We start from the raw sequence: 14,006 nt of genomic DNA, 5'->3' as shown, positions 1-14,006 counted from the left end.
ATTAGTTTACTATTATAATAAACTAATAAACGAAACTGTGCAAGGGAATCTGCCCTCGCAGCCCCAGCTGCCTTGCCCCACCCTCCGCCCATTGGTGGTTCTGGAAGGTCGTTCCACAATCTGGCCTAATTAGTAGGTTGAATATTAGCTCTTTAGTATATAGGATAGGCTGTAAACTAAAATTATTAAAAAGTAAAGATATTCTGGTTATTACCTCATTTAATTTGCATTTTTTGTAAATGGACTGTAAAATATACTTAAATCTATACTACTACTAAAAATGTCCTTATGAACAAATCCATTAAAGACTTTACTTTCTAGGCTTAATGGAGGAGAAATGCAGTTTAAATATACTTATAACATCTAAGATTAATAACAGAGCTTTCAAATCCCATTTCATATTTTTATAAGATATAAACGTTTTCCAAATTAAGGTAAATGCTGAAGCAAAAATTAAATTTCTATTTTTCAAGACACATGAATGCATATTACTTTAAAAATAAACTTGGCCTTTTAGGAAGATTTCCTAAGAAAATATAAGTAATATGACAACACCTGATTCATTTCAAATTTTAAAGTATAATATATGAATTAAGTTACAGACAGATGTTCTCCAAAGCTGAATTCCCAGGGTATCTACAAAATAAGCCTTACTTTCAAACTTACATTAGCTGTTATTGTGTGCTTCTGTTCCTTTCATTTCCCATGTTCTGGTTTTAAATTGCAAAGCAATTCAGAGGGGATTAAGACTGTGGCACAGGTGGAATGGTATTTACCTAGACTCTCTTTCCCCATCTGGATGGGTAGAAGTCAAGATAAAGAAAGCAGAAAAACTTCAGCTCCAGGAAGGTACCTGTCACGTTCATAAGCCCCTTCTGCAGTTCCTTATGCCACGTTTATCTTTCTCATGACTCTCTCACCCTGCCCTTGAGTGAGTCACTCTGATCAAACACTACAGTAGGAAGCAAAGCAGGCTGCCTTCAGGTTCAGTTAGAGCTGCTGCTGAATAGCATGGTTACCTTTTAAGTCTGTCTACTTCTCTGCGAGGCCTGGATGAGCAACTAAATACTGAAGTGGTTTCTTATTTGCTTTCTGAAAGAAATGTCTTTATGATCCCCATAACTGAGGTGATGAGAGTACAAAACTAAGGTTTCTTTAATCTGAAACATTAGGATTAAAGTACCCATTTGGATGGTAAGTGCTAAAAATGCAAGTATTTCAGTTTCACGCATTCCTTGGCAGTCACTATTTGGATTTATAAGGCAGAATAAACATAAAATCATAATGATTATTTCATTTGTATATACACGTAGTAGTTAGCAATACTTTTTCAAAGATCACATCTTTTAGGAAAGGGGCAGACAGCAAAAAACTGTCTTGGACTTGAGAGGAAGATATATCAATCACCTGCATGGCTCCAGCTCATATATGCCTGAAAATCCAGCCCACAGGGATTTATATATGACCAAAACAAACGGAACTATTTAAATTGTTTAAGAGTATGAAACACATGAAGTACCTAAGTATGTTAAAAGCAACAGATATTAAAAATTTACATTCTCATTGTGAGTTTGGACATGCTATAATAAATAAAAAGAACATTAGTAGAGAATAAAAACATTTACTTAGTCCCAATGTAACTTTTAAAACACATACATGAAAGTAATTGGGGTTTTCTTTGTCTTTTGTTTTTAAATATATTTTATTTATTTTTTACAGAGAGGTAGGGAGAGGAATAGAGAGTTAGAAACATCGATCAGCTGCCTCCTGCAACCAAGGTACGGGCCATTGACCAGAATTGAACCTGGGACCCTTCAGCCCGCAGGATGACGCTCTATTCACTAAGCCAAACCAGCCAGAGCAAAGTAATTGTTATAGGAGGGGATGCTTTGTGAAAAGTAAGGAACTAACAAAGTGAGATTTGAATCAAAGTGGCATCAGGCTTTTATAGTATTCATACACTGTTTCATGTGATCTTAACTCTAATTAAGGATTTCCTGGATCATAGATACCTTTTATAAACTAACAACAGACCTGGAGAAGTGTTTTATACATGTTCTATGCGAGTTCTCATCTATTTACTGTTATTTTCCCAGAATTACTGATGTTTTCTCGTAGTTTCTAACATTAGGCCTTCTTGTCCAGGAATAAGCATTGGGAACATGGACAAACAACTACCTAAACACCTGAGAAGCTCGAAAACAGTGTCTCTCAACTATGTTACAGAGTTTAATGATACATTTCAGTGAAGTGTAAGGCTTTCGAAAGCTGCTCAATTTGCTTATTTCACTCTTTCAAGCTATGTGTGACACACATGTAAAGTTCTAGGCTTCTTTAAGTAAATAAAAGAGGTTTCACACACTGTTAAAAAAAAAAAAAAGTGGCATTAGGCTTTTTGTGCCACCTCCCCAAATAATAAGATTAAAGCAAAGAAAAAAATAAGTTTTGCTCCAAGCCTCTGTATCCAGAAATTATGCTTATTTCTTATTTAATGTTTTTATTAAAGAGTCTTACCCCTTAGAGCTATAAAGAAGGTAATGAAATTATGATTTGATGTCTACATTAAACTTGCTTCAATGATTTGAGACTCAAACAATGTGAGAGTTATAATTGTATGTCATTGAGAATTCACCATTTTTGCTTCAGGGAAAATTACAAACAGGTTTACCCACCACTGCCTATGCCTTCTCCCCTCTCCACTCAAAGCAATCAATGAGTTGTGCACAGGGAATATAGCTGTGGGTTGTGAGCAAACCTTCTCTGTTTCTACCCTTTCATCAGATGAACTTTGTTCAGTAATCCAGAACAGCTCAGACATTTGAAATAATCATACCTTTGACAGAGGATTGAAAGCAGCATACATAATATCTGCATGTTATCACTTTAGATAGGTAATGAAGGGGCCTTTTAAAAGTTTTTTTTAAATATATTTTATTGATTTTCCATAGAGAGAAAGGAAGAGGGATAGAGAGTTAGAAACATCAATGAGAGAGAAACATTGACCAGCTGCCTCCTGCACACCCCCTGCTGGGGATGTACCTGCAACCAATGTACATGCCCTTGACTGGAATTGAACCTGGGACCTTTCAGTCCACAGACCGACGCTCTATCCACAGAGCCAAACCAGTTTCAGCAAAGGGGCCTTTTCAAAAGAATGCTTTGGATTCATGAAACTTCTGATTCATCACATTATATTTTCCATTTAGCAATTACAACAAAACGCCACCTTAAATAGGCAAGCTCTTCAGATTCAATGTATCCCAACCCCTTATTAATTACATTTTAGTAAAAGAACTGCTATAAAATCACTTTATTCAGGGACTCTGCATACTCTTTTAAAGTCTAGAGATTTAGCAGTCTTATTTGGTGTATCAGTGACATTATACACATATTTTTTAAAATTTTTATTTATTGATTTTGGAGAGGGAGGGAGAGAGAAGAAATATTGATTTGTTGTTCCACTTATTTATGCATTCATTTGGTTGCTTCTTGTATGTGCCCTGACTGGAGATGGAACTTGCAACCTTGGCGTATTGGGACCATGCTCTAACTAACTGAGCTAGCCAGCTAGGGCAGCATTCCACATATTTAACTCAGAAAACCACCGGTATGTTTTATTTCTGAGTTTTCATTTCTAATAATAAATGTATAGCTAGTCCTATAACCTATGCATGCTAATAAGTTAACTGGGTTAATTCAAATACAAAGGGTTTTTTGTTTGATTCTTCTAATAAGTCACTTACCATTTTCTAGAGAGTGCCCTGTTTTGATGAAATACCTTCTTTTGTCCTCAGGCCAATTTTGTCTTTCCTGTAAGTGCTTTGTTATATTCAAGTAGGCTTCATCAAGACTCATGGCCATAAAATTGGGATCATAATCAGCAAGTATTTCCTTAACCTTCAAAAGGAACAAAATGGTTTAAGTTTTGCAGCCATAGCAAAATGTCACATACAGCTGATAAGAAAAATTAATATTCTTACTTTGCAACTATAGTAACGATCCTACAATCAATAGCTCATGGATTTAGGGAATGAATAATTTACCGCCAGTGCACATTTGTCCAAATTCTCTTTCTTATTAAAATAGACCGTGAAGGCAGAAGGCCATGAAATAGCTTTATTTGATACAATCTCTGTTTAGCCACCTGTATCTAGAAATAGTAAGTGATTCAAATAAATCTCAATACATCATTCTGGTAGGCACAGGAAAAAAACCATTAAGCAATTAAATTTTAAGAAGTTGATCAAAAATAGTAATGGGAACAATAGAAACCTCCTCTCCCCCACCTTTCATGATAGTTTTGGTACATTTTTAAAAGGATAATCTTATATAAAGATACTATGTTACTTTACAAAGTTCTATTTTAATTAATTATAACATGCACATAAAACTCCACTTAATATACATATTAATGCATGTATCCATTAAAAAAAACAAGGCTTGCTTATCAGGATTTATAATGGGAAAAGACGACAAAATCTGTAGTGTCTGTGACTATAATAAATGATGGACAATAGTCTGGAGTTGCATCTTGGGATAAAAGAAATACATAAATAAAAAGGTCTGAATCTCTGCATGATTTTAGAAATGGCTTTTATAGAAGACAGCTTTATTACATGAAACCAATTCTTTTAACCATTGAAGTATTAGCTGAAACTAGAGGAAATGGTTGCCAAAATAATTTGTTAGAAAAACATACTTGCTAATAAATTACGTTATGTTCCATCTAGTATTTAAAAGCTGTCTGATGCATTATGAGAAAGCCTTTCTTGATGATTTATAAAATGAAAGCTTTTTAGCTTAATATAATATGAACAGCTGAGTGAAAGGTAATTTTAGAGAATAGTGACATAAAACTTGGCCAAGTTTTGCTCAGAGTACCTAATTAGCTCTGTTCCTGTAGAAGAAGCCATTTTCATGATGTACTCAAATATAATCTTTCTAGTGAAAACGAAATTCTGGAAAGTCTGTAGTTGGCAGCCAACTAAGATTATTCTGAATGAGAAGTACTCCCTAGAGGCACTGAGTACTCACTAACTTCCTTTACATAGGATACTGCTTTAAGAACAAGAATAGAATGTGCCAGTAAATATAAAGTACTACTCTATGACAACAGTTAAAGCTATCCCATTCTTTTGGATAAAACACAAATGGCTTTTCTTTGAACTTTTAAACCAAGCTATAAATATTAATGTATTTATAGTCAGTGAATTTATGCTATTGTTGATTTACACATAAAAAACCATTTATTATCTGCAAATAAACTAGCTAAATCCTTCTTAAATTTAAAGATTTCTCTAACTTATGTAAATAACTACACTAAAGATATCTAAAAACAATTTGTTCTCATTATCACACTGTCCAGAGTTTAACTGAATTACAGTAGGAGTTAAAACAATTCTTTCTTACAAAGTCTTTGAATGATTTTTAAGCTTATTAAAAGCTAATCAAAACATGTGAATTCTGTTACTGTTTTAAAAACACTGATAAAAAAATTATTCAGTAAAGAGGTTGAAATTAATTACTTGAGTAGATTTTGTACATTATAAATATCAGGTGATTCCAGAAGAAAATGTACAATACACATTAAGAAAAAAAATCTAAAGTTAATTTAGGTTATTATTAAAGCAATTCAAAGTTTTCTGGGGACATAAAGAGTTTTCTAAGCAGATTTAAAAAAAATATATGGAAAAAGAAAGAATTGGAAAATAGAAGGATGTATTCTGGAAACCCTATATAGCTCAGTTATTTAAAATATATAGATTGAAGTGGTAGGCAGTGAGACTAAAGGAATAAACTAAGGCCAAATTCTGAAGTGTGAAGATTGTGGACTTGACTTTGTAGGTGACAGGAAATCAGTGAAGGCTATGTATAAGTAGGGGTGAGACTTTAGGCTTACCTCTTTACTCACAGCGCGGTATTTGTCAAAGTTTGAAGGCACTATAATAAGTTGTGGGCAGAGCCTTTTAGCAATAAATCCTGGCATGGCTGCACGAACACCAAACCTCCTTGCGTGGTAATTTGAAGTACTCTGAAAGAAAATGGACCACTTGGGAATAAATATACAAACCTAAAATGAACATATTGATCGATGCATTCAAAAGAAACACATTACTTGATGTGCATTTTCAATTCAAGGACATTTCTTTTTTAAAATCCTCACCCGAGGATATGTTTATGGAAGGGAAGAGGAAAGAGAGATGGATGTGAGAGAGAACTATGGATCAGGTGCCTCCCATGCATACCCAGACTTGGGGACTGAACCTGAAACCTAGGTATGTGCCCTGACTAGAAAGTGAACCTGCAATCTTTCGGTGTACAGGATGATGCTCCAACCAACTGAGCCACTGGGCAGGGCTTAAGGATATGTCTTTTATAGGTCACAGTCTCAAATCAAGCTTTTATTACATCATGACCTTCTCCCACAGCTATCTCCATAATCATAATATGACACCAGGTAATAAACAAGACTTTAATAAAAAGGTTCCTTTATATTTCCAGTAACTAAACTTCATTGGTTTTAAGGCATACTCATAATATAGTACTATATATCAAAGTCTGGATGATAGTGGGTGATCCTAAATAATAAAAGGCTAATATGCAAATTGTCCCTTCAACCAGGAGTTCAATGGAGAGTTCAACAGGGAGTTTGACCAGGGAGTAGGGGCAGCCGGCCAACCGCCCATGGCCCCTCCCCCTTGGCCAGTAACAATAGTAAAGTATAATATAAAGTAATATTATAGTACAAATAGTATAGATGTTACATGAAAGTAATAATATAGAAAGTAATAGGATGGTACAATGGTACAGATTTGGAATTTGATCTATTTGAGATTTTGGAAATTTTTCATCTAAAACAAAAATCAAAAGGTCTAATATATAATATATGGTTAGTTAAATTAAGACTCCAAAATAAAGTGATAAAAGCTTAAAAGAACTTTAAAAGTTAATTTCTTTTCTTAAGGTTTAAGTACCTTTTTTTGGTGAAAACATTTTGATTAGGAGGTAGAAATTAAATTGAAAGTAAAAAGATTTATTACTAAATCTTATAGATGATATCTGACAACAGTCTCTTTCCATGGGGTAGATCAAAGTACTAATAACAAATTTATCACAAATGAAATCTGTTTTTGGAACATTAAGTGAAAAGTCAAAGAAATGCAAAACAATCTATCAAATGCAGTCATTATTTCACAATAATAACATCAATTTCCCATTAATTATTTTTTAAATGGCATTGAAAAATCTTGATAGTACTCAAAGCTACACTAATCCTTGTTCAGTATTCTGAAACAGAAAATGCAGATGGCACTAAAAAGACAAACCAATGCTTTAAATATAAATAAATCTAATGGGATCTACACTGAGTGGCCACACTATTATGATCTCTGAAAACATAATAATCTGGCCACACAAGTGTGTGTGTGTGTGTGTGTGTGTGTGTGTGTGTGTGTTAGAGGCCCGGTGCTTGAATTTGTGCATGAGTGGGGTCCGGCCAGCCTGGCCAGCGGGAGGAGACATGGTTGGCCAGCCTGCCTGCTAGTCAAACTCCTGGTCAAGGGGACAATTTGCATTATTAGCCTTTTATTATATAGGATATACACTGAGTGGCCAGATTATTATGTGTTCAGAGATCATAATAATTTGGCCACTCGGTGTATATAAACACTAGATCTATGGTAGAGCAGAAACAAAATTTTAGATATGACTTCCTTTAATGTGTAGGTTTGTGGTAGATTGTAAATCATAGCTATAATATTTTACAGTTCCTCCTATCAAAGGTGGGGTCTAGTTCCTCATGCCAAGTGACTTGCAAATGCTTTAACAAAAAGAATGTGAGGGAGTGAAATTCTGAGTCATGAAGCCTCAGAATTAAGAAGTCAGCAGCCTTTGCCTTTGCATTTGTGGGATCTGGCAATCTACATGATTAGAATATTAAATAATAATACACCATGAGCCCTGGCTGGGTGGCTCAGTTGAATGGAACACCATTCCATACACCAAAAGGTTGTAGGTCTGATCCCGGGTTGGGGCACATACCTAAGCTGCAGGCTCTCGCGCTCGCTCTCTCTCTCTCTCTCTCTCTCTCTCTTTCTCTCTTTCTCTCTCTCTCTCTCTCTCTCTCTCTCTCTCTCTCTTCCCCCCTTTCCCTTTTCTCTAAAAATCAATTAAAAAAACATATCCTTGGGTGAGGGGCAAAAATAAACAAATACAATAATATGCACCAAGACAGGGGAAAGCTGGATGGCTGGAAGCCATTCCTGCCATCTCAGTCAGTTGACATGCCAGGCATGTTAGTGAAGCCATTTTGGATTTTCCAGCCCCAGCTAAATAGCTCTAGGCAACCCCAGGTAGAGATTAGCCATCCCTATCATATCTGCTCAAATAACAGAATCATGAGCAAATAAATGGTTGTTCACTAAGTACAGAAAGGGTTCACTACGCAGCAATAAATAACCACTACAGGGTCTAAGTTCTAACTATGAGTACTAACTTAAACATTTCAAAAATCCCACAATTCATTAAAAAGGCATTCTAACTGTAACAAATTGTAATAATAAACAGTGTATCATCACCACCATTACTGTATAGATATTTTTAAGAGTTTATCAGGACAAAAACAATTATCCTTCAAATCTCATTAGAAGAGAAATCTATTAGATCAGCATACAAGAGGAGTAATCTTTGTTTAAATATAACAGATAATCATTTTGAATTTGAAAACAAGCAATTTTTAGGAGTTTAAAATTATAGGAAAGTAGAAGCAGCAGCCCTATAGATTGCTTAGTGTAAAGAAAGACAAAAAAAATTATAGGAAAGTAAATATTTTTTAACAAATGGGGTTATCTTTAACATGACTATGGTATGTATGTTTGCATGTGTATGCATATATACATAATTTAATATATATAAGTATACAGCATTATATAATCTTAATGAAATTACATTTTTTTAAGTATTAGTTGATTTATGAGAAAGGTGGGTATTCTTTCAATAAACACTGTTTTGGGACCAGGACTGTTAGTTGCCTGCATACTCATGGGAGCAGATATAATGAACAGATTATAATTTTGTAATAAAATAATAACTTAGTATGAATTAGGTTTGCAGCTATATAAGGCATTAGAGGTTATTAGGATTTAGCTATTTAAGGCATTAGAAAGCATTTCTCATATTTGTGTATATATATTTGTTGTTATTAATCTTCACAGGAGGATAGTTCTTCCATTAATTTTTTAAAATATATATTTATTGATTTCATAGAGAAAGAAGGAAAGAAAGTTAGAAACATCAATGATGAGAGAGAAACATTGATCAGCCACCTTCTGCATGCCCCCGTCCAGGGTCTGAGCCTGCAACCCGGGCATGTGCCCTGACCGGGAATTGAACCATGACCTCCTAGTTCATAGGTCAATGCTCAATCACTGAGTCACTCTAGCAAGACTCCATTAATTTTTAGAGAGAGTGGAAGGAAGGAGGGGAGGAAGGGAAATAAATGGGGGAAGAGAGTGAAAGAAAGAGAGAGGGAGAGAAACACTGATGTGAGAGAGATGCATAAATTAGTTGCCTCCTACACACACCCCAATCTAGGGGCCAGGAATTGAACTTGCAAACCTTTGATGTGCTTGCTGAAGCTCTAACCACTGGGACACATGTGAGTGTGTTTAATTGTCTAAAGTTTTATATATGTCTCCTTTTTCCCTGATTGAACCCCCCATATATGTATTTTTTAATATAAAATCGAACTATTCCAGTTACTACTTTTAATTCCCATTTTAGGCTGCATATGGTTATTCTAGTCATCTTTACCTTCTATGGTTAGGGTGGAAATAAGAAAGACAACATAGTAATCAGAAAAGCAAAGATTCCAAGTCATGGGGAAAATACTTAATTTCAGTACTACATTAATGAAATATGTTACTCTAGAACGGGTTGGCAAACCTTTTCTAGATAGTTATTACTTAGGCTTTGCAGTTCATATGACCTCTGTTGCAAGTACTCAACTATGTTCTTTTAGTGTAACAACAACAATAATAAACGAATGGGTGTGCCTGTTCCAGTACAATTTTACTTACAAAAGAGGCAGTAGGCTGGATTTGGTGTACAGGCCATTGCTTGCAAAGCCCTGCTTTAGAATAATTTTTCCTTTTTCTTCATTTTTTTTTTTTTTAAATACTAGAACAGTTACTTAAGAAAAATATAATTTGCAATAGAAAGTACAATGCCACTCTACCATTTACCAGGTTTGGAACTTTAGGGAAGTTATTAAACATCTCTCTAAGTTTGTTTTCTTATCTGTCAAACGGAAACAATAATTTATACCTCAGGGGATGTTGAAAGGATTTGGTAACTGAATATTAAAGCAATCAGAAAATACTCAGTAAACTGGTAGAATTCAATAAAGTCTTTCCCCTCCATAAACCAGTAAGGCTTACTTCAACATATTATTGTATTTCCATTTTGTCTTTACCTACTCACCAACATACTTGATGATCCTACAGCAATGGGTTTATCTTTCAGTTCTGGATTGTCCCTCATTTCTACAGCTGCATAGAAAGCATCCATGTCGATGTGCACTATGGTATTGTTCAGATCCCGGCTCTGTTCTAATTCCATTGCAAACCTGTCAACCTTAATTTTTAAAAAGTTATTGTAACATACTTTTGACAACATAACACTACTAATCATAACCTTAATATTTTACTAAGTATCTGTCCATCTGTCTCTATTCATTTGCCCACCCGCACATCCACCCACCTACCTATGTTGTTTATTAAGGCTTATAATTATGTTAATTTTCACAAATATAGGCAGTCTGTTCTCAAATATCATTGCCTATCAACTGTTACATGTCCCAATACCCTCTTATATAAGTATAAGAGGTACTTAATAGTATTTATTGAAGAATAAACTATTCCAACCTCTTATATCAAATGACTCTACTGCTTTATAAATTTGGAGAACAACTTATGTAACTAAAAGCTTCATTTTAGATAAAATAAACAACTACTCCTGTCTGACTCATAATATTCATGTCTTAAAATAGCAACAAAGGAAATGAGCAACAAAAGATTATACTAAAGCATATGTAAACATTCCCTCTGTAGAACTGTTTTTATAAGGCTAAAATTTGATACAAATCAAATTAAAAATTTAAGGTGTAATTATCCTTTCATAAAATCTCAGTATATATGTCATATACAACAGTAAATAATCTTAATCTTTAAAGAATTTTTTTGTTTCTTTAGAGAGAAAGAGTTGGGTCAATAAAAAAACCGAAAAGGGGTAGAAATAAGCAAAGCAGGGCAGTAAGAAAAGGGCTTATATAGCAGACATACCCACTCCCAAGTGTCCCTTTTTTGCGACCTCTACCATAGAGGCTGAAAAAGCTAAATATGCACTTTCTCAGTCTCCCGTGAGCTAGAGGTGGCTGTGTGACCTTTCTGATCTTTGACACACACAAAGAAGTCAATAAAACCAGTAAAATTATGAGAAAAGGGATTAGAAAGCTACTGAGTGAGATGGAACACATAAAGAACATGGAAGAGTGGCTGGCAAATGGTACAAATTCAACAAATGCAACCCATTACTAAAAGGATCAATGTCTAGCTGTATAACAAAACAATAAAAATGTGAGGGGAGCCTGGCCAGGGTGGCTCTGTAGTTGAGCATCGAACTATGAACCAGGAGGTCAGGGCACATGCCAGGGGTGCAGGAGGCAGCCGATGAATGATTTTTCTCTCACCAGTGATGTTTCTATCTCTCTTCCTGCTTCTCTGAAATCAATAAAAATACGTTTTTAAAAAATTGAAGGAAAACAGCCATAAATATGTAAATGGGGTTATCTCCAGAATAAAAGCAATTTCCATCACGTGGAAATCCCTATGGCAGGCTTCCTCAAAGGTGGAGAGTTACAAGGGTATAATTTAGCCTTTCCCCTCACTGGTCTTCAGCCTTGCTACTATCATTGCTTCTTAGCATTATAGTGACACTAGCTGCCCACTAGCTGCAGGTTAAGACTGCAACTTCTCTTTTAGAAACAATCACACTGAATCACATTTGTCTCTAGCAGTCATCGCAAGACTTCCTAGAGGGTCTGATTCTATTTCGGATGCAATTCACTGAACAATCTGCAGTGCTCGTTGCCTTCTTCAGGCTGTTTCTATGCCGAGAAAGCCCTTCCTGTCACAAAGCCTTTGGGAGTCCAGATATTTCTCTGAAACTTAACTGAACCTCTGTCCTCTGCATCCCAGAATTAAATGTTTCCTTATAAGTTTTCCTGTTCTTACTATGGCACTTATTGTATTAGATACTGAATTGTGAGTTTAGTGCCTAAGAAGAAACCTTGTGTCAGATAAGAAAAGGAAAGAACTTTAAGAAAGAAAGGGAGGGGTGGGGGGTGGGAGAATAAAATTTACACATATGTATATTTCTGGTTAAAAAGAGAAAATAGTATTTGTAGAAAAATTTGGGGGAAGGCTGATCTCATGCAGTGACACACTATGACTAATAAATGAAACTTTCAACATTAAACTGATTTATTATCGAGTTTTGAAACTTCTAGTTCAATTTTACACTGGAGAAAAGCATCTTGACATTAAAAAAAGATATAAGCAAGTCATGGAAACTAGTAAAAACAAGGATTTGAAAACTACTCTATATTAATCCAGAAAATATGCTTAAAATATGAGTCAACTGAGAATAAGAGAGCAGCATCTGAAATATCTTAACCCAGAATCGTTGGAAAGGGAAAAGATAATAGAAAGCAAACTAAAATGGGAAAAATTCTCCTTGGACTCATATATTAAAGATATGGCGGTTTCTTCAGCAATCTATTGACCTTTCTGGGCTTATGGCTAGTGTGCAGTTGCCAAAAAGAAACCTCCCCACTGATGACTCATACATTCCATTTTCCTTTACTATCTCTCATTAGTCACCCTTCTCTGAACTCTTTTCTATCAGCATTTACCAAATGCCCACCACTGCTTTTTTCAAGTTTCTTCTAGAGAAGTCCTCATTCTTATTTTCCTTTCTTCCATATTTCCTTCCAAATGACTTTCAAGTTTGGATATGAATCTCAAACATGTAAGTACGGTATCCCTTTTGCCACATTCGAGACCTAGTATGTCACAGGATAATGGCTTTTGTTTGGGTCTCAGCTCTGCCACTAATTAGTTACATGACAGTGTAACTGTCCTCTCCTCCTCACTTTACTTATTTGTAAAGTGGTAAGGGCTTAATGATATTACCTATAATTTTAAGAGTAGACGTGACATTTGCTGAGTATATTAAATGACAAGGGTATATTTTAAGTGCTTTTTATTGTTAATGCATTTAATGGTTAAAATAATTCTGACATAATGATTATTACTCCCATTTCACTAGTATAGATAAGGAAACTAAAACTCAATAAGATTAAGTAATTTGCCCTTCATACAGCTGGTAAATGTTAGAATTAGACCTGGAAATCAGGTTACTCAAAGGCTGTGCTCTTTCCATTATTTTATGCTACCCTAAAATAGATTTTTAAAGGTTTTTATCACTGAAATAAGCCAGTGGTATGTTTGATATCCATATATTGTCTAAGTTCTTAAAAATCTTTTTTTAAATTACATCCAGGAGAGTATTTCAGAAATATTGTTTTTCATTTTCTTAATTAGCATTACTCTGACAATTGTTGAATAAATCTGAATTCACAAAATCAAGTGTAAAAATGGTAAAAATTCAGTGATTTGCTGTGTAGTTGCCATTTACTATAATATGATGTTTGTCTATTCAATTTATGAACCCATACTATAATAATATGTTTTAGCAGCTACAAAAATGTGCCTTTAAGAAATCAAATGAGGATGGGGTGGGGAATACATGGAGAGGATCTTTATAAATATTATGGGAGTTCATGTCTACAGAGATTACTTACCTCAGCTTGACTGGCAATAGTTCATACTATCTTATCACACATAATAAAATCTACTATTTAGAAATTTTATGACTCTAAAATAGAA

The 14,006-nt window shown here is 34.7% G+C and overlaps 1 protein-coding gene across 3 annotated transcripts in view; it reads right to left on the bottom strand.

Moving 5' to 3' along the window:
- The window catches only part of POLK (DNA polymerase kappa), a 55,937-nt gene that overhangs the window by 17,670 nt on the left and 24,261 nt on the right, over nucleotides 1-14,006 (bottom strand). For all 3 annotated transcript variants that reach the window (XM_036410508.2, XM_045571605.1, XM_036410509.2), the window contains exons 4-6: nucleotides 10,480-10,632; nucleotides 5,900-6,031; nucleotides 3,744-3,897 (exon numbers count right to left, since the gene is read on the bottom strand). In XM_036410508.2, coding sequence (XP_036266401.1) covers nucleotides 3,744-3,897; nucleotides 5,900-6,031; nucleotides 10,480-10,632 — 439 coding nt within the window. The remainder of the gene's footprint in view (nucleotides 1-3,743; nucleotides 3,898-5,899; nucleotides 6,032-10,479; nucleotides 10,633-14,006) is intronic.

This window comes from Pipistrellus kuhlii, unplaced genomic scaffold (genome assembly GCF_014108245.1).
Source record: "Pipistrellus kuhlii isolate mPipKuh1 unplaced genomic scaffold, mPipKuh1.p scaffold_m20_p_4, whole genome shotgun sequence".
NCBI lineage: Eukaryota > Metazoa > Chordata > Mammalia > Chiroptera > Vespertilionidae > Pipistrellus > Pipistrellus kuhlii.
This window is presented reverse-complemented; position numbering and strand designations above follow the sequence as displayed.